Below are 24,475 nucleotides of genomic sequence, written 5' to 3'. Positions count from 1 at the left end.
TTCTCCGTAGTGGGTGCGCCCATGTGTATCCCACCCGCAGCGTAGGCGGCTTCCCTTCTCTCCACCCTCTTCCTGCTTTTTGAGCGTAGCCGCTCTGACAGGTGCGAGGTGATACGTCAAGGCAGTTAAATTTGCATTTCTCCCGTGATTCCGCATGCAAGCTCACCAGGGATGACAGTGGGGCCGTGCTGACTTCATTTGGGTGTTGTCATCCAGACACAGTGGGGGGAACACATTAAACCCACGCTAATTAGGGGCTCTGATCATCTGCGCTGGGCGGAAGCTTCTTTTGGCCCTGCCCTGTCGATGGAAGAAGTAAATAAGATCCCCAGGAGAACCATTTACCTCCCGGGAGTAGGAATTGCTTTTGAAGCTCTTTAAACATCACTGTTTCCAAGCATGACTCTGATTGCCTCCTAAGCGGCTGTCTTCTGAGTCAGTCCAATGTCACTCTTTTCTCTTTAGTTGTGAAGTGCTTTGGGGACATCTGTTAGGTGCCTTGGGGACATCTGTTAGGTGCCTTGGGGTCAGTTAGCGTCAGTCGAGAATGTTCTCGTTTTAATTTCATCTTCCAAACACACTTGGGGGTCAGAAACATTTGAATGGTCTGTAATCTGAAAGTTGCACAGATGTTAGCAGCTTTTACCAACGTTTTTTTTTTACCTGTGCTGTTGGCTTTTTGGGTGATGGTGGTTGTTTAATTGGTGAGTCGTGTTTGAGTCTCTGTGACCCCATGGACTGTAGCCCACCAGGCTCCTCTGTCCATGGGATTCTCCAGGCAAGGATACTGGTGTGAGTTGCCATTCTCTCCTCCAGGGGATCGTCCCCACCCAGCGATCGAACCCACATCTCCTGCATTGGCAGGCGGATTCGTTACCCCCGAGCCACGTGCAAAGCCCATAGTGGAATACTATATGTGTGCTCAGTCACTCAGTCGTGCCCGACTCTCTGCGACCCCAGTGAACTGTAGCCATCCAGGCTCCTCTGTCCATGGGATTCTCCGGGCAAGGATACTGGAGTGGGTTGCCATTTTGGTGGTGGTGGTGGTTTTATGCTTGAGGCTCTAGGGCTTGAGCTTTACTGTAACGCCTTCCTGAGATGGCTCTGCGGGGCGGTGAGGAAGTGGGAGCCTTACAGGAATGAACTTTCCTGGAGGTCGACGCGTGTGTCCTGACCATATCGCTCTGCAGCGAGCGGTCTGTGTGATTCTGAGGACCCAGTCTTTGCTTGATAGGGATAAGCTTGAGGCTCAGGTGGGCACAGAGGGACGTTGTAAGAGAGGTTTTCCCAGGCGGCTCAGTGGTAAAGAACCTGCCTGCCAATGCAGGAGACTCAGTAGATGCACGTTCGATCCCTGGGTCGGGAAGATCCCCTGGAGGAGGACATGGAAACCCACTCCAGTATTCTTCCCTGGAGAATCCATCCCATAGAGGAGTCTGGGGGGCTACAGTCCATGGGGTCACCAAGAGTCGGACATGACTGAGCAACGAACACATTGACTTCCACTTTTCACTGTTCTTTTTATCCCAGTGGAAACGTTTTAATTTGCCTTTTCATTCAAGGTTTTCTTTTTTCCTCTGTAGTTATTAATGTGAGATCTCTCTTCCCATTCTGGTGTTTGTTTTTTTTTTTTTTCATTGTCTTTCCCTCCCCCCATTTTAAAAGTCTTTATTGAATTTGTTACAATACTCCTTCTGTTTTATGTTTTCATTTCTTCGGTTGCAAGGCATATGGGATCTTGGCTCCCCAAGCAGGGGTCGAAGCTGCACCTTTTGCTTTGGAAGGTGAAGTCTTAACAACTGAACAGCAGTGAGATCCTCTGATGCGATTTCTTGGCAGCTTTTTGTATCAGAAACATGCACACGTCATAAGGAGAATCAGTTCAGGCTCCCCTCTACCCCCTATGTTCTAAGTCAGTCAGTTTGGAGGTGGGGTTGTCTGGTTTTTGAAAGTAGGAAAGGATTTGATAAAATACCGTCTGATGCCCTCCCCTGTTTTTTCTGTGTCTTTCCTTCATGAATTTTTTTTCCTATTTATCCCATATTCGTTGGCCTGATTAGCCCTAATTTGCTTGATTAGATCGTAACAGACAGTCCTTTTCCCGATTAAAGTACTCATTTCCTTGAGATGTTCCTATTTTACTTGTAAATCGAGCCTATTATTCATTTGGTTAGAAGTACACACCTATCATTTTAAAATCTTCTTCCTATCATAGACTCATCCCTGTGTGCTAATTTGTATTCCCAACCTTGTCAGATGTATTATCCACAGTCTTCTCTGGGTCCTTGTTTTTTTTTTTTTTAATCTGTCGATTCCTCAGATGCTCAAAGATATACATGGTGTTCTCCCAGAACCGTTTCGGTTCTGCCCACCTCTTCCTGCGTTTCTAATGGGTTTTGACAAAGAGCCTGTGATGTTGCATTGTTGGAAACCTTCTGATGAAGAAATGGCAGCAGAGGATTTCGCTGCTTAACTATAACCATCATGGCTTCAACATTTTTTATTGATCTTTGTTGGGCTATAGCTGCTTCACAACATTCTGTGGGCTTCTGCTGTGCAGCAAGGTGTCAGCCGTACGTATACACAGAGCGTCCCTTTTTGGCTTCCCTCCCCATTTAGGTCTTTACAGAGCATTGAGTAGACTTCCCTGAGGTATACAGTCATGCTTGTTACTTATCTATTTCACACAGAGTATCAATAGTGCGTATGTTTCAATCCAAATCTTGCAAATTCTTCCCACATTCTCTCCCCACCTTGGTGTCCACACACATGTTCTCTACGTCTGTATCACGCCTTCGCGTTGCCTGAACACTGGACCCACAGGTAACGATCCGCATTGTCCCATTGGTATCCCATTGATATTTAGCCCTGAAGCACCTCCTTGTTGTCTCGATAGGGCCAGCTCTCCGGTGTTTCCTTGTTAGCCTGACACTTTTCAGCCTTTTAACTTTTAATCCCTGCCTTTAAAAACTCCATCATGAGCTTACAGAGAATCTTCCTGTATCCTGCCTTCAACGTGGTCTCCCATTGGGAGGCTACCATCTTGGTTTTGTATCATGACCGGCCCCTTGCCATTCAGTCTCACTCTTTCCTGCATCAGGATCAGACCCTTGGCTTAACTCTTAACTCTTTCAAACTTCACCCCCTACCTGTTATCTGAGTTTCTGGCTTTTTTTGCTACCCAGACAACTGGTATACCTTCTGTGTTCCAGCCGCCTGCATGACAGATGTTCTATTTCTTGTCCCCTAGGGGACGGAGGAGCCTGGTGGGCTGCAGTCCATGAGGTCACTAAGAGTCAGACACGACTGAGTGACTTCACTTTGACTTTTCACTTTCATGCATTGGAGAAGGAAATGGCAACCTGCTCCCGTATTCTTGCCTGGAGAATCCCAGAGACAGAGGAGCCTGGTAGGATGCCATCTATGGGGTCGCACAGATTTGGACACAACTGAAGTGACTTAGCAGCAGCAGCAGCATCAGGGGGTGCCCTGAATATTCTCAGAGCATGGCAGCCTTTATTTCTCTATAATCATGTAGCTAGAAATGAAAGGTTAGGTTAATGGCACCCGAGGTCAAGTGAAAAATGTCAGCTACAGGGCTTCCCTGGTAGTCCAGTGCTTAAGACTCTGAGTGTCCAATGCAAGGGGCTTGGGTTCAGTCCCTGATGGGGGAGCTAGATGCCCCACGCCCACAACTTAAAGATCCTGTGTGCTGCAAGTAAGACCCACAGTAACCAAATACATAATTGGAGAAGGAAATGGCAACCCACTCCAGTCTCCTTGCCTGGAGAATCCCATGGACAGAGGAGCCTGGTAGGCTACAGTCCGTGGGGTCGCAAAGAGTCGGACACAACTGAGCGACTTCACTTTCAACCAAATAAACAAAAGGCAAAAATATTGTTAAACTGTCACCTGTTGTTTCCTCCTCCCCGCCAAGAGCCCTGCTGTGTCAGCTACTCCAGCGCCTCTCACTGTGTCCATCGTTGCAGGTATGCAACCCCTAGCTGCATGTTAGGTGAACCCCTAACACCCGTGAGTGCCTTGCCCTCTCAGTGGTCAGTCCTGCTGCCTCTGCTGGATGGAGGCAGGGGTCACACTGTGTAACCTGTCTTCTGTACTGCTCTTCTCAAAGACGGAGCTCTTCAAGCATTCTGGTCTGCGGGGAGCAGTCTGCCCTCCCCAGCAGCAGGACTTGATTTAGGGGCTCCTCTTCCTCACTGGAAAAGACCCTGATGCTGGGAAAGATTGCAGGCGGGAGGAGAAGGGGATGACAGAGGATGAGATGGTTGGATGGCATCACCTACGCGATGGACATGAGTACGAGCAAGCTCCGGGAGACAGTGGAGGACAGGCAGGCCTGGCGTGCTGCAGTCCATGGGGTCGCAGAGAGTCGGACACGACTGAGCGACTGAACGACAGATCCCCCGTGCAGGATCCCCCACTCCTTCCAGTGACGCTGTTGTAGAGGTGAGAGACGGGGGCAGCTCCTGAGTGGATGTGGAAACTGGTGCTGATGATGAGACTGGGCGTAAGGAATTTCCGGGCAGTCCAGTGGTTAGGACTTAGCACTTTCACTGCCAGGGCCCTCATTCCATTCCTGGTTGAGGAACTAAGATCTTGCAAGCTGTGTGGCACGGCTATAAAAAATGAAAAGATTCAAACCAGCGGGTAGAAAGAAAGCAGGATGCAGTGACCCGCTCACAAGGCAGTGCTCTCAACACGAAGCATCAGTCCCCGTGTTGCTTGTCAATTATGGTCCTTTTGGGGCTTCCCACGAGGCGCTAGCGGTAAAGAACCTGCCTGCCCATGCAGCACACTCAGGAGACTCGAGTTTGATCCCCGAGTCAGGAAGATCCCCTGGGGTAGGGCATGGCACGCCACTCCAGTACTCTTGCCCGGAGAATCCCATGGACGGAGGAGCCTGGCGGGCCGCAGTCCATGGGGTTGCAGAGAGTTGGACAGGACTGGAAGCTGAGTGTGTGGGTCCACACATCCTTTTTTTCTTTTTTTTTTTTTTTACCATCGGTTGTAGTTATTAGCAATCGTGTGGGTTTTCCTCTTTTTTTTTTTTTTTTAAACATTCTTGGGAGTGTTTCAGGGGGAAGTTAGAACAGCGTGTTGGGAATTCCTGTGCAGATGGCACCGACTTCTAGAGCAGAAATTCCCAACTCCCTGCGGCAAAGCTCCGTCTTCCCCAATCTGCCACAGCCTGCTGCCATGGAGAACAGAATCAAAAGAGCAAAAAAAAAACCCCAAAAATGCATTTAAGAAACATGCAAGGGACTTCTGCTTTACAAGGCAAGGGGTAGGGGTTTCATCCCTGGTTGGGGAGGTAAGATCCCACGTGCCTCTTGGCCAAAAAGCCAAAGCATAAACCAGAAACGGTATTGTAACAAGGTCATAAAGACTTTAAAAGATGGCCCACATTTTTAAAAAATGTTAAAAAAGGAAACATGCAAAAGGTAAGTGCCTAATATTGCCTTTTTTTTTTTTTAAACCCCTGGGCTCAGCCGACATACAGCAACTATTGATTTTTATTTATGTTTTTTAAATTTCTAAATGCATACAGTAAAGAGTCTGCCTGAAATGCAGGAGATGGGTCCTACTCTTTGCTACCGTGTGGACTGTAGCTCACCAGGCTTCCTCTGTCCATGGGGATTCTCCAGGCAAGAATACTGGAGTGGGTTGCCATGCCCTTCTCCAGGGGGTCTTCCAGACTCAGGGATCAAACCGGGGTCTCCTGGAACATCCCCATGGAGACAGGAAGCCTGGTGAGCTACAGTCCACGGGGTCGCGTAGAGCAGGACAGGACTGAGCGGCTAACACTTCGACTTTTCAAATGCATCCTCACCTTCCCAGGGTGTATTCCAGCGGAGGGCTCACCCACGATTCGCAGGATGGTGACCGTGCTGAGTAACTCATCCTGGACTACGCCCACCCCTTACGCAGGCTCCCTTTGTTATGGTTTTTTAGGGAAAGCGTTGAAAACGCGCCCTCCCTTGTTCTCAGGGGCTGGGTGACATGGCACACACAGCTTCCTCTGTCTGTACTCCAGAGTATCCTAACATGTCCCTTCCGAGTGAACGCTGATGGACTGTAGCGTGTGTGGTGAATTTAAAGGTGACCTCGCTTCTTTGTCTTCCTCCAGTGGAGTTTCTGTATTGCGACCTGGCGTCCATGAGGTCTATCCGGCAGTTCGTCCAGACGTTCAAAATGAAGAAACTGCCCCTCCATGTCCTGGTGAATAACGGTGAGTGATGCAAGGCTGTTCTTCGCGTCTGCACCTCTGTGTCTTCCCTACAAATAGATTCATCAGTACCGTTTTTATAGAGCCCATATATATGTGTTCATATATGATGTTTATTTCACTCCTTCAGACTTCCTTTACTCTGTGTAACAGACTCTAGGTTCATCCACATCCCTACAGCTGAGTCAGTTTCATTCCTTTTCGTGACTGAGTGATACGTCCCCAATTCTTCACTCTGAATAAGAGGCTGATGATCGAGAGGGTGGAATGGCGTGGGGTGGAGGGAGGCTCAGGAGGGCTGAATGTATATTTATGGCTGATTCACGGTGTTTACAGAAAAAAAGCAGCATCGTAAAGTAATTTTCCTCCAAGTAAACAATAAATGTTTTTGCCAACAAAGGTCCGTCTACTTGAAGCTATGGTTTCTCCAGTGGTCATGTATGGATGTGAGAGTTGAACTGTAAAGAAAGCTGAGCTCAGGAGAATTGATGCTTTTGAACTGTGGTGTTGGAGAAGACTCTTGAGAGTCCCTTGGACTGCAAGGAGATCCAACCAGTCCATCCTAAAGGAAATCAGTCCTGAATATTCATTGGAAGGACTGATGCTGAAGCTGAAGCCTCAATGCTTTGGCCACCTAATGGGAAGAACGGACTCATTGGGAAAGACCCTGATGCTGGGAGAGATTGAAGGCGGGAGGACAAGCGGGCGACAGAGGATGAGATGGTTGGATGGCATCACCGACTCAATGGACGTGAGTTTGAGCAAGCTCCGGGAGTTGGTGACAGACAGGGAAGCCTGGTGTGCTGAAGTCCGTGGGGTCGCAAAGAATCAGGAACGACTGAGCAACTGAACTGAACTGAAACAATAAATTGGAAAAATAATGGTGAGGTCTGGTGAACTTCAGAGGTTAATTCAGGCACAGACAGGAGCTCTGGCAATCCCTGGGGAAAGCGGGATTACCATGGAAATATAGTTTCAGTTTATTGCCGAAGCTGTGTTCCACTGATGCGTTTGGCCTTCGCTATCAGGATAATCAATTTTAGGGTGTTGCTTTAAAATGATGTAAAGTGTGCTCAGGGCTTCCCTGGTGGCTCAGACGGTAAAGAATCTGTGTGCAGTGCAGGAGACGTGGGTTCGATCCCTGGGTTGGGAAGATCCCCTGGAGGAGGAAATGGCAACCCACTCCAGTGTTGTTGCCTGGAGAATCCCATGGACAGTCAAGTCTGACTCTTTGTGACCCTGTGGACTGCAGCATGCCAGGCTTCGCTGTCTTCCGCTACCTTCCTTCCTTTCTCCCCTAGGATCGTGGTGATGGTGTATGATCCTTTTAACGTGTTCTTGGATTCTGTTCACTACAATTTTGTGGAGGAATTTTGGATTGCAGTTCATCAGTGACACTGGCCTGTAATTTTCTTTTTTTGTGAGGTCTTTGTCTGGTTTTGGTATCAGCATGATGGTGGCCTCATAGAATGAGTTTGGAAGTGTTCCCTCTTTCCCTTTTAAGTATAGCGGTATGTGCATGCCCATCCCAAACTTCCTAACTATCCTTTTCGCATATCCTTCCTCCCAGTAACCATAAATTTTTTCTTTAAGCCTGTGTGTGTGTGTGTGTGTGTGTTAGCTGGTCAATCGTGTGTGACTATTTGTGGACCCATGGACTGCAGCCCACCAGGCTCCTCTGTCCGGGGAATTCTCCAGGCAAGAACCCTGGAGTGTGTTGCCATTTCCTCCTCCTCTATACCTGTGAGTCTGTTTCTGCTTCATGACTAAGTTCAACTGTATCATTTCTCTTTAGACTCTGCATATAAGGGATATCATATGCTGTTTCTCCTTCTCTGTCTGACTAACTTCACCCATATGACGATCTGGAGGTTCATGCTTGTTACTACCAATGGCTTTCTTTCATCCCTTTTCACGGCTGAGTAATACTCCAATGCACATATGTACCCCATGTCATGTATCTGTTCCTCTGCCGATGGACATTTAGGTCAAACCACAACTCTAAAGGGAACGATACTGGGAATATTCTGAGTCAGCACCTGCAAACCCATTTCCTGAGTTCTGGGACCAAGGCCCTGTCCATGGTACTGATGCTGTTTAATAGCATCTGCTGAGTTAACCAAAGCTATTTGCCCGGGACCCTCCTCTGGGATAGCAACTCCTCCTCGCAAGGCGATTGGTTCAAAGGGGTTGGATTCAGACTCCCCTGGTGGTCCAGTGGTTAACAATCCCCCTCACCCTGAACCCAGTGCTGAGCACACAGGTTTGATCCCTGGTCTGGGAAAAATTTCACACGCCCTGGAGCCACTAAGCCCGTGTGTTACCAGTACTGAAGCCCTGACGCCCTAGAGCCTGTGATCCGCAATGATAAGCCTCAGCACTGCAGCTAGAGAGTAACCCCCGCTCACTGTCGCGAGAGAGAGCCAAGTAGCAGCAGAAACCCTGTGCAGCAAAAAATAAATAAATGAAATTTTAAAAAAGGTGGGTGGAGCTTGTGTTTGTAGGACCAACTCCTGTTAAACCACCCCAGGCATCAGGTCTCATGGAGAACACCCCCAGCTGCGTCCCACGGGAAAGCTGTCCGAGGGTCATGGCTAGCTGGTGGTCCTCGCTAGCTTTGCATGTTTAACATTTATTATTATTTTTTTTATTAGCATTCTTGATGGAGATCACTTTTCTAGTCTTTCTTGAATTTGTTACATTATTGCTTCTGCAGTATCTGTCAGAGGAAAGTCTCATGTTCTAAAGAAAGCAGTTATGTTCTGAAGCTGTAAATTATGTCCATGAAAGTGGTGAGTGAAAGTCGTTCAGTCATGTCCGACTCTTTGTGACTCGCATGGACTATACAGTCCGTGGAATTCTCCAGGCCAAAATACTGGAGTGGGTAACCTTTCCCTTCTCCAGGGGAATCTTCCCAACCCAGGGATCAAACTCGGGTCTCTCGCATTACAGGCGGATTTTTTTACCAGCTGAGCTACCAGAGAAGCCCAAGAATACTGGAGTGGGTAGCCTTTCCCTTCTCCAGTGGAATCTTTTCAACCCAGGGATGGAACCCAGGTCTCCTGCATTGCAGGCAGATTCTGTACAAACTGAGCCACCGGGGAAGCCCACAGTGCCAGGAAAGTCCCTAAAATTTATTATTAAAGAGAGCAATCAGGATTTTGCAGGTGTTCGGCAATCCAGTTGGGGAATATCTGTGCATCCATTAGCATGACGCAAATGGAAGGAGACTGCCTCGCTCCGCCGGTAGGGGAGCTTGTGATCGAGGCTGGGGCTTTGTCCACCCCGAGAATGATTAATAGTGGGTGTCCTGCAAAGCCGGTCAATATTTATCATTTATTCCCATCCAAATTTGATGGATCTCATTTCCCATCCTCATGGCAGAACTTGGACAGGTTTGTGCTCACCGCTCAGAATTTATGGTTTGTCCTTGTAGGAATACGTCCCATCACTCTCCCAGATGAATCTCCCAACATCAAGCATTAGTAAAAAATATGTGTTCCCCCCGCCAAATAAATGTGTCAGTGATAACCCTGAGAAAGAACAGCGATGGCTTGCCTGGCCAGATACACAGTAACCCAGTTTTCATGGTAAATCTTCATTAGTTTAGGAACTCATAGCATAAATCAGCTCGCGGACCAAGGACCGTTAGAGCTGGCCTTCCAGGCACTGGCCCCGGGGGACCTTGGTGTCCAGAGCAGTCAGGAAAGCGGGGACTGGGGTCCGATTCTTGGGGAGCAAGTTCCCAAATGTTGTCGTTGTTCAGTCGCTCAGTCGTGTCCGACTCTGTGTGACCCCATGGACTGCAGCACGTCAGGCTTCCCTGTCCTTCACCACCTCCCAGAGTTTGCTCAAACTCGTGTCCGTTGAGTCGGTGATGCCATCCAACCATCTCATCCTCTGTCGTCCCCTTCTCCTCCCGCCTTCAATCTTCCCCAGCATCAAGGTCTTTTCCAATGAGTCAGCTCTTCTCATCAGGTGGCCAAAGGATTGGAGCTTCAGCATCAGTCCTTCCAACAAATATTCAGGACTGATTTCTTTTAGGAAGGACTGGTTGGATCTTTCAGCTTTGGTAATCATGGTCTTGTTCTCTACATCTGTGACTTTGTTTTGTAAATAGGTTCATTTGACCATGTTTTTAGATTCCATGTATAACTGATACCACATGATATTTGTCTTCCTCTGTCTGACTTACTTCACTTAATACGATAATCTCTAGGTCCGTCCGTGTTGCTGCAAAAAGCATATGTCATTCTTTTTCATGGCCGAGTAATATTCCACTGTATATATGTACCACACCTTCTTTATCCATTTTTCTGCAACATTTAGGTTGCATCCACGTCTCGGCTCATATAAATTGTGCAATGCAAAAGCTGTTCACAGAGCTGGGTGTTTCCTATCCCGCTGACCCCAGGCATCCTGGGTGTACATACATCAGAGGCTGGGAGGTGCTTCCAGCCAAGAATAGCTGCTGGTTGGAGAAGCATGTCTGCCCTGCTCCTGGGGCATGGGGCAGGCACGGTGGTCTTCCCTCCGTGGTGACAGGCAGATGATGTTATGGGGAGCACGGTGGATGCACTGAGCTGTGGACCCATCCACACGGCGCTCTCGTTAATGTTTTCCCCATTGACTTAAGGTAGATTCTGATCACCGTCATTTGCTCTTTGAACGTCTACATTTTCCCTGGTCCACAGTAAGACCATGTGTCCACTACCCCCCAACCCTGGGGTCACTCAGCCCCCCACCCCCTGGGTCCTGCTTGTGTGATGAGGATCTGGGGTCACGGTCACCCCCCTGGTCCTGACTCCAGTCAAACGCTTTCTCTCCATTTGTAGCGTTTGTGTGTGTATGTGTGCGTGTGTGTGTGTGTGTGTGTGTGAAGTCGCTCAGTCGTGTCCGACTCTGTGTGACCCCACGGACTGTAGCCCGCCAGGTTCCTCTGTCCATGGGATTCTCCAGGCAAGAATACTGGAGTGGGTTGCCATTTCCTTCTCCAGGGGATCTTCCTGATCCAGGCATAAAACCCGCGTCTTTTATGTCTGCTGCATTGGCAGGCGGGTTCCTTACTACTGAACCACCTGGAAAGCCAGACGGCAGCTCAGTTAATCATGGCTTTAGTCATGAGTGGGGACCCTGGGAGTTTTGAGCCCAGCATCCAGGGCGCTGCCGTCCGCACCTGGCTCCCCCAGTGGATGAATCCCCAGATGATCTGACGCGTCTGGAACACGGTGGGGTGTGGGGCTGTAGGCACGCCAGCGATGCCCGGGCCACCGCTGTAAAAATATATTTCCGCCCTCAATGCTCTTGCCCAGGGCTTGCTCAGATGACCCTTGAAGATTTCCCAGGTCACCTTGAACTCCCCCTGTGCCCGGAGCCTCCTCGCTGTCGACTGGAGTCAGAGAGTTTCTGCTCGAATCTGTCAGCAGAGTTTGTGTGCGGAGGCCATCCGAGCTGGCACGGCCCTCGGGCTGCACGGGACCTGTCTCGTCCGTGATCGCTGGGAAACACATAATCCGAACGGACTGAGTGAATAGGTCCAGCCTTAAGGAGATGGCTCAGGGGGGTGTCCTTCCGCTCAGATCACCGTGTACCTGACCGCAAGTGCCCCAGCCAAAAAAAAAAATGAACACGAATGAGTCCAGTGGGTCTGTCCAGTAGCGTTAGCTCCAGAGCCCATCAGGTGGGCCGAGCTCTGGCCGTCCACACTCTCCTGGGTGGTTTCTCTGCTGCCAGTATCCAAGAAATCAAAGACCATTTTCCCCTCAGCTTCGTCAACAGGGATGGAACCCAGACCCCCTGCATTGCAAGCGCGGATTCCTAACCACTGGACCACGATGGAAGTCCCCCAAGAGCATCTTGAGGGTGTGAGAAGCAGCACCAGCTTTTTTATAACCTCGTCCTCAGCTCCACAGGCTGAAGCGCTGGAGACACCTTCAAATTCAACCCGCAATTCCTGCCGACCCCTGTGTCCCCTTCCAGCGCCCCTGTTCCACGAGGTGGCGTGTTTTCCAATGGATGCTGATACAGCAAAGGGCTTCCCTGGTCGCTCCGTGGGCAAGAATCCACCTGCCAAGCAGGAGATGCAGGTTCGATCCCTGGGTCAGGAAGATCCCCTGGAGGAGGAAATGGCAACCCACTCCAGAATTCTTGCCTGGAGAATCCCGTGGACAGAGGAGCCTGGCGGGCTGCAGTCCATGGGGTCACAAAGAGTCAGACACGAATGAGTGACTAAGCACAGCACAGCCCAGCGGGTTCATAAATACCTGCTTTCTTGTTAATAATCATCTTTTATGAAGTACAATGGGTGTACAATGTTGTATGTTGCAGGTGTACAGTATGAAAGTGAAACTGTTGGTCCCTCAACTGTTTCTGACTCTTTCTGACCCCATGGACTGTAGCCTGCCAGGCTCCTCTGTCCGTAGGATTCCCCAGGCAGGAACACTGGGGTGGGTTGCCATTTCCTCCTCCAGGGGATCTTCCTGACCCAGGGATTGTACGCGGGTGTCCTGCATTGCAGGCCGACTCTTTACCAGCTGAGCCGCAACGTAGAGGGTAGTGATTCACAATTGGTAAACTTATAGTCCATGGATAGTTATTATAAAATGTTGGTTGTGTTCCCTGTGCTGTGAAATATATCCTTGTACTTTATTTTATACTAATGTGAAATGAAGTGAAAGTCGCTCAGCTGTGTCCGACTCTCTGCGACCCCATGGACCATATAGTCCATGGAATTCTCCCGGCCAGAAGACTGGAGTGGTTAGCCTTTCCCTTCTCCAGGGAGATCTTCCTAACCCAGTGGTTGAATCCAGGTCTCTTGCTTTGCAGGTGAATTCTTTACCAGCTGAGCCACCAGGGAAGCCCAAGAATACTGGAGTGGGTAGCCTATCCCTTCTCCAGCGGATTTTCCCGACCCAGGAATTGAACTGGGGTCTCCTGCATTGCAGGCGGGTTCTTTACCAGCTGAGCCACCAGGGAAGCCCAAGAATACTGGAGTGGGTAGCCTATCCCTTCTCCAGTGGATTTTCCGAACCCAGGAATTGAACTGGGGTCTCCTGCATTGCAGGCGGGTTCTTTACCAGCTGAGCTATGAGGGAATTTTATACTAGTACATACTGGTTTGTACCTCTTAACCCTCTCCGCGCTTCTTGCCCCCACCCCTTCCTTCTCTTCTGGCGGTCACCACCAGTTTGCTCCTTGTACGTCTGAGTCTGTTTCTTTTTGGTTATATTCACTACTTTGTGGTATTTTTAAGATTCCACCTATAAGTGATATGATGCAGTATTTTATCTTTCTCTGACTTATTTCTGGTAGCATAATCCCTTCAAGTCCATCTGTGTTGCAGCATATGGGATTATTTCATTCCTTTTTTGTGACTGAGTGATATTCCATTTGACTGAGTAATATTCCGAGTAATGGGCTTCCCTGGTGGCTCAGCTGGTAAAGAATCCACCTGCAATGTTGGGAGACCAGGGTTCCATCCCTGTGTTGGGAAGATCCCCTGGAGAAGGGAAAGGGCCCACTTGATTATTCCGGCCTGGAGAATCTCATGGACTGCATAGCCCATGGGGTCGCAGAGAGTCGGACACGACTGAGCGACTTTCACTCACTCACTCAATATCCTGTTGTATCTATGTCCACATCTTCTATATCCATTCATCTGTTGATAGACACTGAGGTTGCTTCCCTGTCTTGTCTGCAGTGAGCATTGGGGTGCATGTGTCTTTTGAAATGATTTTCTCTAGATATATGCCCAGGCGTGGGAATGCTGGATTAGAGATGGAGATTTTAGATTTGACATATAAGTGAAACAACGTGGTATTCGTCTTTCTGTTTATAGCTTACTTAGCTTAGTATGATCATCTCTGGGTCCAGCCATGTCACTGCAAATGGTGTTATTTCATTCTTTTTCATGGCTGAGTAATATTCCATTTTATATATATATATATATATATATGTATGTACGTATGTGTATATATGTATACATATGGTCTCCCACATTGCAGGCGGATTCTTTACCAGCTGAGCCACCAGGGAAGCCCATGGAATATATGGAATATTACTCAGTCAAATGGAATATCACTCAATCATAAAAAAGGAATGAGGGAATACACACACACACACACCCCCCCCCCACATCTTCCATATCCATTCACTGTCAGTGGACACAGGTTATTTCCACGTCTTGCCTGTTGTAATTAACGCTGCTAGCAACCTGCTCCGGTATTCGTGGCTGGAAAATCCCATGGACAAAAAGAACTTGGTGGGCTACAGTCCATGGGGCCTCAGAGAATTGGACACGAGTGAGCAAGCAAGCATACAGATATATTGAAATAAGCACAGGCCTTTGCCTGCATTTTGGACCACTGTCCCTCTGGTCCTCCCATGGGGTTGCACCTGGAGCTGCTGTTATCTGAATGTTCCACAAGGGTCTCATGTCCAGAGTGGCTTTCTCCTGTGGTATGAAGTTGTTGCCATTGTTCAGTCACTCAGTCGTGTCCGACTCTTTTCAACCCCATGGACTGCAGCACACCAGGCCTCCCTATCCATCATCAACTTCTGGAGCTTGCTCAAACTCATGTCCATCGAGCTGGTGATGCCATCCAACCGTCTCATCCTCTGTCAGCCCCTTCTCCTCCTGCCTTCAATCTTTCCCAGCATCAGGGTCTTTTCAAATGACTCAGTTCTTTGCATCAGGTAGCCAAAGTATTGGAGCTTCAGCTTAAGCATCAGTCCTCCCACTGAATACTCAGGGTTGATTTCCTTTAGGATGGACTGGTATGCTCTCTTTGCAGTCCAAGGGACTCTCAAGAGTCTTCTCCAGGCATGAAGTTAGTCCTGCCTGGCTCCTGGCCTCCGCTGGGCTGGTTGACGAGATCCCCACGTGCGGTCTCTGCGCCAGAACAGAGGTCTTAGGAGTGCCAGCCTTCTCTCGGGAGGCTAGCTCTGCCCCGAGAGACAGAATTCTGAAAGCTGGGGTCTTTTCTGAGTATGCCCTCGGACGCTCTACGACCTTATCACCGCCGCCAAGTTCCACTCATGACGGCAGAGTTCGGGAGGCCACTGCGACTCAGGAAATGTGCTGTAGACTCTGTCTCCCGAGGGAACGCGTGTCCACAGTGAGCAGGCTGGCTGTCCCTCTGCCCGCAGCCCTGGGTCCTTTCCCGACCAGCCTCATGTGAGCCGCGTGCTCCTGAAATGTACGAGTCTGTCATACGCTGAGCACCCTCCCTGCTGCGGGCACGCACACAGCTTATTGAACGCAGCTTCATCCCGTCCACCTTCAACATCAAGGGAACTTATCTCCAGGGAACTGTCCACATTGTCTCCAAGATGCCTCACCTCTGCCTGGATTCTTCCAGACAGCTTCTGAAGGGCATCCCCGACACACTCTTCAGAAACGTTCTTATCATACACCTTACTCCTCATCACATGTAAAACAGATATCCAGTGCGAGTTTGGTGTATTCTTAAAAATTTTTTTGTTGGGCTATAATTGATTTTCCAACGTTGTCTTTGTTTCTGCCGTACAATGAAGCGAACCAGCCGTGTGCTGGGTTCAGTCGCTCAGTCGTGTCCGACTCTTTGCGACCCTGTGGACTGCAGCCCGCCAGGCTCCTCTGTCCATGGGATTCTCCAGGCAAGGATACTGGAGTGGGTAGACTTTCCCTTCTCTAGGCGCATCTTTCCAAACCAGGGATGGAACCCAGGTCTCCTGCATTGCAGGCAGATTCTTTACCAGCTGAGCCCCCAGGGAAGCCCAAATGAGCTAGACGTATACATATATCCCCTCCCTCGTGAGCCTCCCTCCCAGCCCCCACCCACCCCTCTAGGTCATCACAGAGCCCCGAGCTGAGCTCCCTGGGCTATACAGAGCTTCCCACTAGCTGTCTGCTTCACACATGGTCATGTGTATATCAGTCCTTTACGCCGGCCCTTTTCTCTTCTATTCTTCCCACCCTCTCCTTCCCCAAGCGTCCCGCAAACTGTTCTCTGCGTCTGCATCTCTATTACTGCTCTGAAATTAGGTTCCTCTGAACCGTTTTTCTAGATTCCGCATATATGCGTGAATGTAGGGTACTTGTTTTCGTGACTTACTTCGCATTGTATGACAGACTCTAGGTCCATCCACATCTCTGCAACTGACACAATTTTATTCCTTTTTATGGCTGAGTAAACCCACTCCAGTACTCTTGCCTGGAAACTCCCATGGACAGAGGAGCCTGGTAGGCTGCTGTCTATGGGGTCGGATAGAGTTGGACACGACTGAGCAACTTCACTTTCAGTTTTCACTTTTCATGCATTGGAGAAGGAAATGGCAACCCACTCCAGTGTTCTTGCCTGCAGAATCCCAGGGACAGGGGAGCCTGGCGGGCTGCCGTCTATGGGGTCGCACAGAGTCGGAGACGACTGAAGTGCCTTAGAATATTCCATGGTGGGCTTTCCAGGTGGCTCGCTGGATTATGAATCTGCCTTTGATGCAGGAGACCCCGGTCGATCCCTCAGTCTGGAAGATCCCCTGGAGGAGGGCATGACAACCCACTCCCGTACTCTTGCCTGGAGAATCCCATGGACAGAGGAGCCTGGTGGGGCTGTAGTCCATGGGGTTGCAAAGACTTGGACATGACTGAACATACATTCATTAGACATTCTATTGTATATATGTTACTTTTTATAGACTACAGTTTAATGCAGGACAACATTTTAAAACATCTTTGAGCTTAACATCATATAGTAACAGCAAACTCTGTTGATATGTGAAACTCATAGCAAAGTTTCTCATTTCAGAACCACACACGTTTAGACACCTGAGCACTGTGCAGAAAATGTCTCTAGTGGAGGAAACCTGTTTTGTTTACATAGAGGTCTTGGGAAGAAAGAGGATCAGTGGATGTAGTCTTAAAATAACGGACGTTGGTTCTAAGTCTGTAATTTACTGGTGTGAACTTTGCCAAGCCCCTTGACTTTTTTTTTTTTTTTAATATTTAAAAAGCATTTTATTTTAAGGGGCTTCTCAGGGCTCCCCTTGTGGCTCAGCTGGTAAAGAATCCGCCTGCAATGCAGGAGGCCTGGGTTTGATCCCTGGGTTGGGAAGGTCCCCTGGAGAAGGGAAAGGCTCCCCACTCCAGTATTGTGGCCTGGAGAATCCCACTGACTGTATAGTCCATGGGGTCGTAAAGTCAGAGACGACTGATCGACGTTCACTTTCACTTGTCACCTTCAGCTGGTGAAGATTCTGCCTGCCAATGCAGGAGATGCAGGTTCAATCCCTTGGGTGGAAAGATTCCCCTGGAGAAGGGAATGGCAACCCACTCCCGTACTCTTGCCTGGAGAAATCCCATGGACAGAGGAGCCTGGTGGGCTGCCGTGAAATAGTCAGAGGTGACTGAGCAACTCAGCACAGGTTAAAGCACATTTTATTTTTAATATAGCTGTGCGTGTATGTCAGCCCCAAACTCCCAATCTATTGGGTTGGCCAAAACATTCTTTTGAGATTTTCTGGAAGATCTTACAGGAAACCTAAGCAGTCTCTTTGGAAACCCAATATTTTGTTCATGTGATTTTAGGTGCTGTATGAGTGGTCCCCAACCTGTTTGGCACCAGGGACAAATTTCACAGAAGCCAACTTTCCGGAGACTGAAGGCAGAGGGGGTGGTGATGGTTTCGGGAAGACCCAGGTGCAGTTGCATTGATTGTGAATTTTATTGCCGTTGTTCAGTGGCTGCGTTGCATCCGACTCTGCGACCCCATGAACCGCAGCACGCCAGGCCTCCTTGTCCATCACCAGCTCCCAGAGTTCACTCAAACCCATGTCCATTGAGTCGGTGATGCCATCCAACCATCTCATCCTCCGTCGTCCCCTTCTCCTCTCGCCTTCAATCTTTCCCAGCATCAGGGTCTTTTCCAATGAGTCAGCTCTTCACATCAGGTGGCCACAGTATTGGAGCTTCAGCTTCAGTCCTTCCAATGAATCTTCAGGACCGATCTCCTTTAGGATGGACTGGTTGGATCTCCTTGCAGTCCAAGGGACTCCCAAGAGTCTTCTCCAACACCACAGTTCAAAAGCATCAATTCTTCGGCGCTCAGCTTTCTTTATGGTCCAACCCTCACATCCGTACATGACTACTGGAAAAACCATAGCTTTGACTTGATGGATCTTTGCCTGCAAAGCGATGTCTCTGCTTTTCAAAATGCCGTCTAGGTTGCCCATAACTTTCCTTCCAAGGAGCAAGCGTCTTTCAGTTTTGTGGCTGCAGTCACCGTCCTTGGTGATTTTGGAGCCCAAGGAAAAAAAGTCTGTCACTGCTTCCACTTTCCCCTCATCTATTTGCGGTGGACAGGGCTGGACACTGAGGCAGGAAGGGGTGCTGGCAGTTAGGACCAGAGTCACTGTCCTGGAGCTTGGTGGCTTCCCCATTGTCTAGGGGGCAGCGTAGAATCTCATCTCTCCCCACACCACCCCCACTCCTTTCTGACTGTCCTGAGGCCCCCTTTGTCCCTAGCCGGCGTGATGATGGTGCCCCAGAGGACCACGGAGGACGGCTTTGAGGAGCACTTCGGCGTCAACTATCTGGGGCACTTCCTACTGACCAACCTCCTCCTGGACACCCTGCGGGAGTCGGGCGCCCCTGGCCGCAGCACCCGGGTGGTGACCGTGTCCTCGGCCACGCACTACGTGGGGGAGCTGAACCTGGACGACCTCCAGAGCAGGTGAGTCGGGGAGGTGAGGCGACCTGTCACCGCTTGCCCCAGGCGACGTTGCTTCCCACCTCCTGGTCTGCAGCTCAGCCTCCCTCGTGGCAAAAATCTGCAGCGACCAACACAGGCAGACCTGGGAGAGGCTGTGCATTTTGGTTCCAGACCGCAGCCATAAAGCACATATCGCATGAAAGCGAGGCGCACAAGTTGGCTTTTCTTTCTACTACATCTGAAAGGGATGCTTACTCTAGCCTGTAATTTCTTAGATGTGCAATAAATAGCATTGTGCCTAAAATAACAGGGTACGGACCTTCATTAAAAAAAATCCTTTATTGCTGAAGAATGCCAACCGTCCTCTGAGCCTTGAGCGTTCAGTTCAGTTCACTCGGTCAGTCGTGTCCGACTCTGTGCGACGTCATGGACTGCAGCACGCCAGGCCTCCCTGTCCATCACCAACTCCCGGAGCTTGCTCAAACTCATGTCCGTCGAGTCCATGATGCCATCCAACCATCTCGTCTCAGCGACCTGTAATCTGTTTGTAAGAGTTCTTGTGTGGTCAGTACTTCTCTAGTTGTCTATTTTATGCATAGTATCAACCGTGCATATGTATCAATCGCTGTCTCTCAATTCATCCCACCCGGACATCCCCCTTTGGTGTCCATATGTTTGTCCTCTAGGTCTGCGTGTCTTTCTGTTTTGCAAATAAGAGCATCTATACCATTTCTCTCCGTGGAGAAGGGAATGGCAACCTGCTCGACTACTCTTGCCCGGAGAATCCCATGGACAGGGGAGCCTGGCGGGCTGCAGTCCGTGGGGTTGCAAAAAGTCAGACCTGACTTAGCTACTGGAAACCTACCGTTTCTCTACGTTTCACCTAAGTGTTAATACACGGTATTTGTTTTTCTCTTTCTGACTTCACTCTGCATGAAAGTCACAGCCTTTTTGCAGTACTCACATCCAAGGTCACTCATTATAGCTCAACGTAACAAATATGAGTATTACGCAAACATTTAAAAGACTGTGAGAAAGCAGGCCTTTAATTTAGATTCGGCTGGAAATCTGTCCCTGAAGGAATGATAATACGAATCTCCTGGCTGCCTACACTTTTTATATTACTTGTTTCCATCTCGTGTACATTCAGAAAACGAAGCTCAACATTCAGAAAACGAAGACCGTTGCATCCGGTCCCATCACTTCATGGGAAATAGATGGGGAAACAGTGGAAACAGTGTCAGACTTTATTTTTCTGGGCTCCAAAATCACTGCAGATGGTGACTGCAGCCATGAAATGAAAAGACGCTTACTCCTTGGAAGGAAAGTTATGACCAACCTAGATAGCACATTCAAAAGCAGAGACATTACTTTGCTGACAAAGGTCCGTCTAGTCAAGGCTTTGGTTTTTCCTGTGGTCATGTATGGATGTGAGAGTTGGACTGTGAAGAAGGCTGAGAGCCGAAGAATTGATGCTTTTGAGCTGTGGTGTTGGAGAAGATTCTTGAGAGTCCCTTGGACTGCAAGGAGATCCAACCAGTCCATTCTGAAGGGGATCAGCCCTGGGATTTCTTTGGAAGGACTGATGCTAAAGCTGAAACTCCAATACTTTGGCCACCTCATGCGAAGAGTTGACTCATTGGAAAAGACCCTGATGCTGGGAGGGATTGGGGGCATGAGGAGAAGGGGACGACAGAGGATGAGTGGCTGGATGGCATCACTGACTCGATGGACGTGAGTTTGAGTGAAGTCCGGGAGTTGGTGATGGACAGGGAGGCCTGGCGTGCTGCGATTCATGGGGTCGCAAAGAGTCGGACACGACTGAGCGACTGATCTGATCTGATCTCTGATCTCGTGTACACCTTGCTTATAACCTAGCAACTCACAGCTGTTAAGTGTGATGTCAGAACTTCAGAGCACCATTTTCAATTGGCCCTTCACTTCTATTCGGGATTAGGGCACTGTGAAATAAAAATTCTGTCAAATTTAAAAAAAGGATGCGGTGAGAATGACAGAAATGTGACAGAGACATGAGGTGGACAGACGCTGTTTTTAAACACGGCGCCAGTAGATTTACTCCACACGGAGCTCACCCAGACCTTCAGTGTGCACGAAAACCCAATATCGCTGACCTGCAGGAAAGTGAGATCTGCCCAGGTTAGGGACTGTTTGCTGTTTTGCGGTCACACATGTAAGCACTGTCTACATATCAGACTATTTATATTTACGCTTTGAGGCAAACCCTATTATATTCTCAACACGTGAGAAAACCGTGAAACGTAGTTCAAATTTAGTCTATGAGGCATAGCTGATGTTCAGTGTTGTAATTTCCGCCTTGGAGCAAAGTGACTTCTCTATACACATATATCCCTTCTCTTCTCTTTTATTCTTTTCCTTGATGGCTTATCAGGGCTTCCCTGGTGGCTCAGCTGGGAAAGAATCCGCCTGCAGCGCAGGAGACCCTGGTTTGGTGCCTGGGTCTGGGAAGATCCTCTGGAGCAGGGAAAGGCTTCTACAGACACATATTATATGTTGTTATATATAATCATATATGGTATACATTTAATATATGGAGCTTCCCTGGTGGCTCAGATGGTAAAGAATCTGCCTACGATATGAGAGACTGGGTTTGATCCCTGGGTTGGGAAGATCCTCTGGAGGAGGGAAATGGCAACCCAACCAGTATTATATCATTATATATGACATATATTAACTTATATATACAACAACATTTATATAAGTATATAGCTAATATATAGCTAATCTTAATATATTTATATTTACTATATTTATGTAATAACATGTAAATGTAATATTGTATAATATTGCATATATTATATAATATATATTAAACATATAATTGTTAAATATATTGAATATATAACTTTTAAGCTTGGACAGTTAAACTTATTTAACTTAAATAATTGTGTTAATATTTATATAATTGTATGTATAAGCATAATTATACTTGCATAGTCACATGTATTATCATATTCATATCATCATTTGCATGTGTGTTAGTTGGTCAGGACTCTTTGTGACCTCATGGACTGTAGCCCACCAGGCTCCTCCATCCGTGGGATTCTCCAGGCAAGAATACTGGAGTGGGTATTAATTTCCCATTTCCGTATTAATATATAGTATATATATATTTCCCATTTCCATATAATATGTAGCATATATATTAATATATAGTATATATACATTTCCCATTTCCATATTAATATATAGTATATATATAATAATTTCCATTTCCATATTAATATATAGTATATATATATAATAATTTCCATTTCCATATTAATATATAGTATATAAATTTACCATTTCCGATATATAATGGGAAATATATTTCCTATTTCCGTATTAATATATAGTATATATAGAATAATTTCTATATTAATATATAGTATATAAGTTAAAAATTGTGTTGTATTTATTGTCTGATATTGGCTATATTCCTCATGCTGTAAAACATATCCTCGTTCCTTATTTTACTTTTTTACTTTCTGGACACACCCTGCCACATGCAGGGATCTTAGTTCCCTGACCAGGGATCAAACTCACACCCGTTACACTGGGAGGTAAAGTCTTAATGACTGGACCACCAGGGAAGTCCTCTGGTGCCGTTTCTGCAGCTTATTTTATGTTGTTGATGTTGTTTAGTCCTTCAGGCGTGTCCGACTCTCTATGACCCCAAAGAGTGTAGCCCACCAGGCTCCTCTGTCCATGGGATTCTCCAGGCAAGAACACTGGAGTGGGTTGCCGTTCGCTCCTCCGGGGGAGCTTCCGGACTCAGGGATCGAACCCATGCCTCCTGCCTCACAGGCAGATTCTTTACCACTGAGCCACGGGGGAAGCCCGTTAGACAGTACCTATTTTTTCTCTGACGAGAACTTGAAAAACTCTTTTTTTTTTTTTTTAGTGCAAATGTATGATCTACTCCATTCCTGGCGTCTTGCTGGCAATGGATGCCCTTCCTCACTGTGTCCAGTTAGCACCTGGTCTCGGGTGACTCAGTATCCTTACTTGAAACGCTTACATGAAACGCAGGAATCAAAGCCCAGTGTCTTCTTCTCAACCGAGAAAACCACGCTGCTGCAATTTAGGATAAGATTTCCCATCTCTAAGGAATGCTTTCCTAGGTTCTTCATCAAGAACCAACCCTTTAGAGAATTATCGCGTCTTTGGTTCAGTACACAGATTTGCGAGGATTGTGTTTAAAATACAATCCTTCACCTTTCCTTCTCTTGGCTTTAAGGTAGAGAAAGTGACAGGGATCTGAACATGCCAACTCATATGTGCCACTTTGATACACAGATTATTTTGAGCTGAAGGCCATTGTGAAGTGACAGATGCAGAAAGATGCCTTTCTGGAACTTCCCTTATCTAACTAAAAACAGAAACTTCTGAGAAGTGAGGACTTCCCAAGTCTTTGGCATTTCTTTTCTATGAAATCCCCCATACCTGTGAAATTCGTGTGTTTCTCTTGTTAATCTGACCGTTGTTGCTTTAATTTGCATGCCCTCGTTACAGAACATAAAAGTATGGAAGAAACATTTTTTTTTTTCCTTTCCAACAAAAAGGCTACCACAGTAATATCTCTACTTCTCTTTTCGATTGGCCTTCAAATGATTTATGAGGTAGTTATATTAATAAGTTACTGTTTACTGAAAACAAAGGTATATTTATGGTTTCAGTTCTAGGTTTTGAGACCGTGTATTACAAAGGGCACTTAGCAAAAGCCTCATGTTTCAGAGCAACTTGTGTAGACATTGTATGAATATCTTCTGCTTTAGTCTGTAGGTTTACTTTCTCTTTGGCTGCCTGCTGGCTGTTAACCTTGTAATCATCTCTTCATTGTTTTCAATACCTAGGGTGTCTGCTGTCCCTCGGGGCTTTACTTAGAAACTCTAATGGGAATCCTGCCCTCTGGTATCTCAGCTCTGATGCTTCTCCGTTTCCACTGTGGATGTTTCTTTATCTTTCAAAGCACCAGGGAACCACTCCTGAAATTACTTGTACTCGCGTTTTTCTTCTTTAAAAAAAAACTCCTTTAGAGAAAAGTATTGACTTTTCCCATTGTCTCTTGTCCATGCTCTTGTAGAGAACCATAACTCTTCTTTTCAAAAAGTTTTAGCATATTTATTTTTTCACTGGAGTATGAATGCCTTATAATGTTGTGTTAGTTTCTGCTGTGCAATGAAGTGAATCAGCTATGTGTATACACATAATCCCTTCCCTCTTGACGTTCCTTTGCACCCCTCATCCCGCCCCATTAGGTCATCACAGACCACAGGGCTGAGCTCCCTGTGCTATACAGCAGCTCCCCACTAGCTAGCGTGGTGGTGGATAGATGTAAGCGCTACTCTCTCAGTTCGTCCCACCCTCTGCTCCCCCCACAAGACCCCATGTCTGCATGCCTGTCTCTACATCAGTGTCTGTATTCCTGCCCTGCAAATAGGTTCCTCAGAACCAGTTTTCCAAATTCCCTGCTGCTGCTGCTGCTAAGTTGCTTCAGTCGTGTCCGACTCTGTGCGAC

The 24,475-nt window shown here is 47.8% G+C and overlaps 1 protein-coding gene across 6 annotated transcripts in view; it reads left to right on the top strand.

Annotated features, from left to right (window-relative positions):
* Positions 1-24,475, top strand: part of DHRSX (dehydrogenase/reductase X-linked) — a 213,701-nt gene that overhangs the window by 96,539 nt on the left and 92,687 nt on the right. For all 6 annotated transcript variants that reach the window (XM_044936703.2, XM_025276658.3, XM_025276659.3 and 3 more), the window contains exons 4-5: positions 6,149-6,250; positions 18,747-18,954. In XM_044936703.2, the coding sequence (XP_044792638.2) occupies positions 6,149-6,250; positions 18,747-18,954 (310 nt within the window). The remainder of the gene's footprint in view (positions 1-6,148; positions 6,251-18,746; positions 18,955-24,475) is intronic.

This window comes from Bubalus bubalis, chromosome X (assembly GCF_019923935.1).
Source record: "Bubalus bubalis isolate 160015118507 breed Murrah chromosome X, NDDB_SH_1, whole genome shotgun sequence".
Lineage (NCBI taxonomy): Eukaryota > Metazoa > Chordata > Mammalia > Artiodactyla > Bovidae > Bubalus > Bubalus bubalis.
Note: the sequence above shows the minus strand (reverse complement) of the source record. Positions and strands in the feature narration are given on the sequence as shown.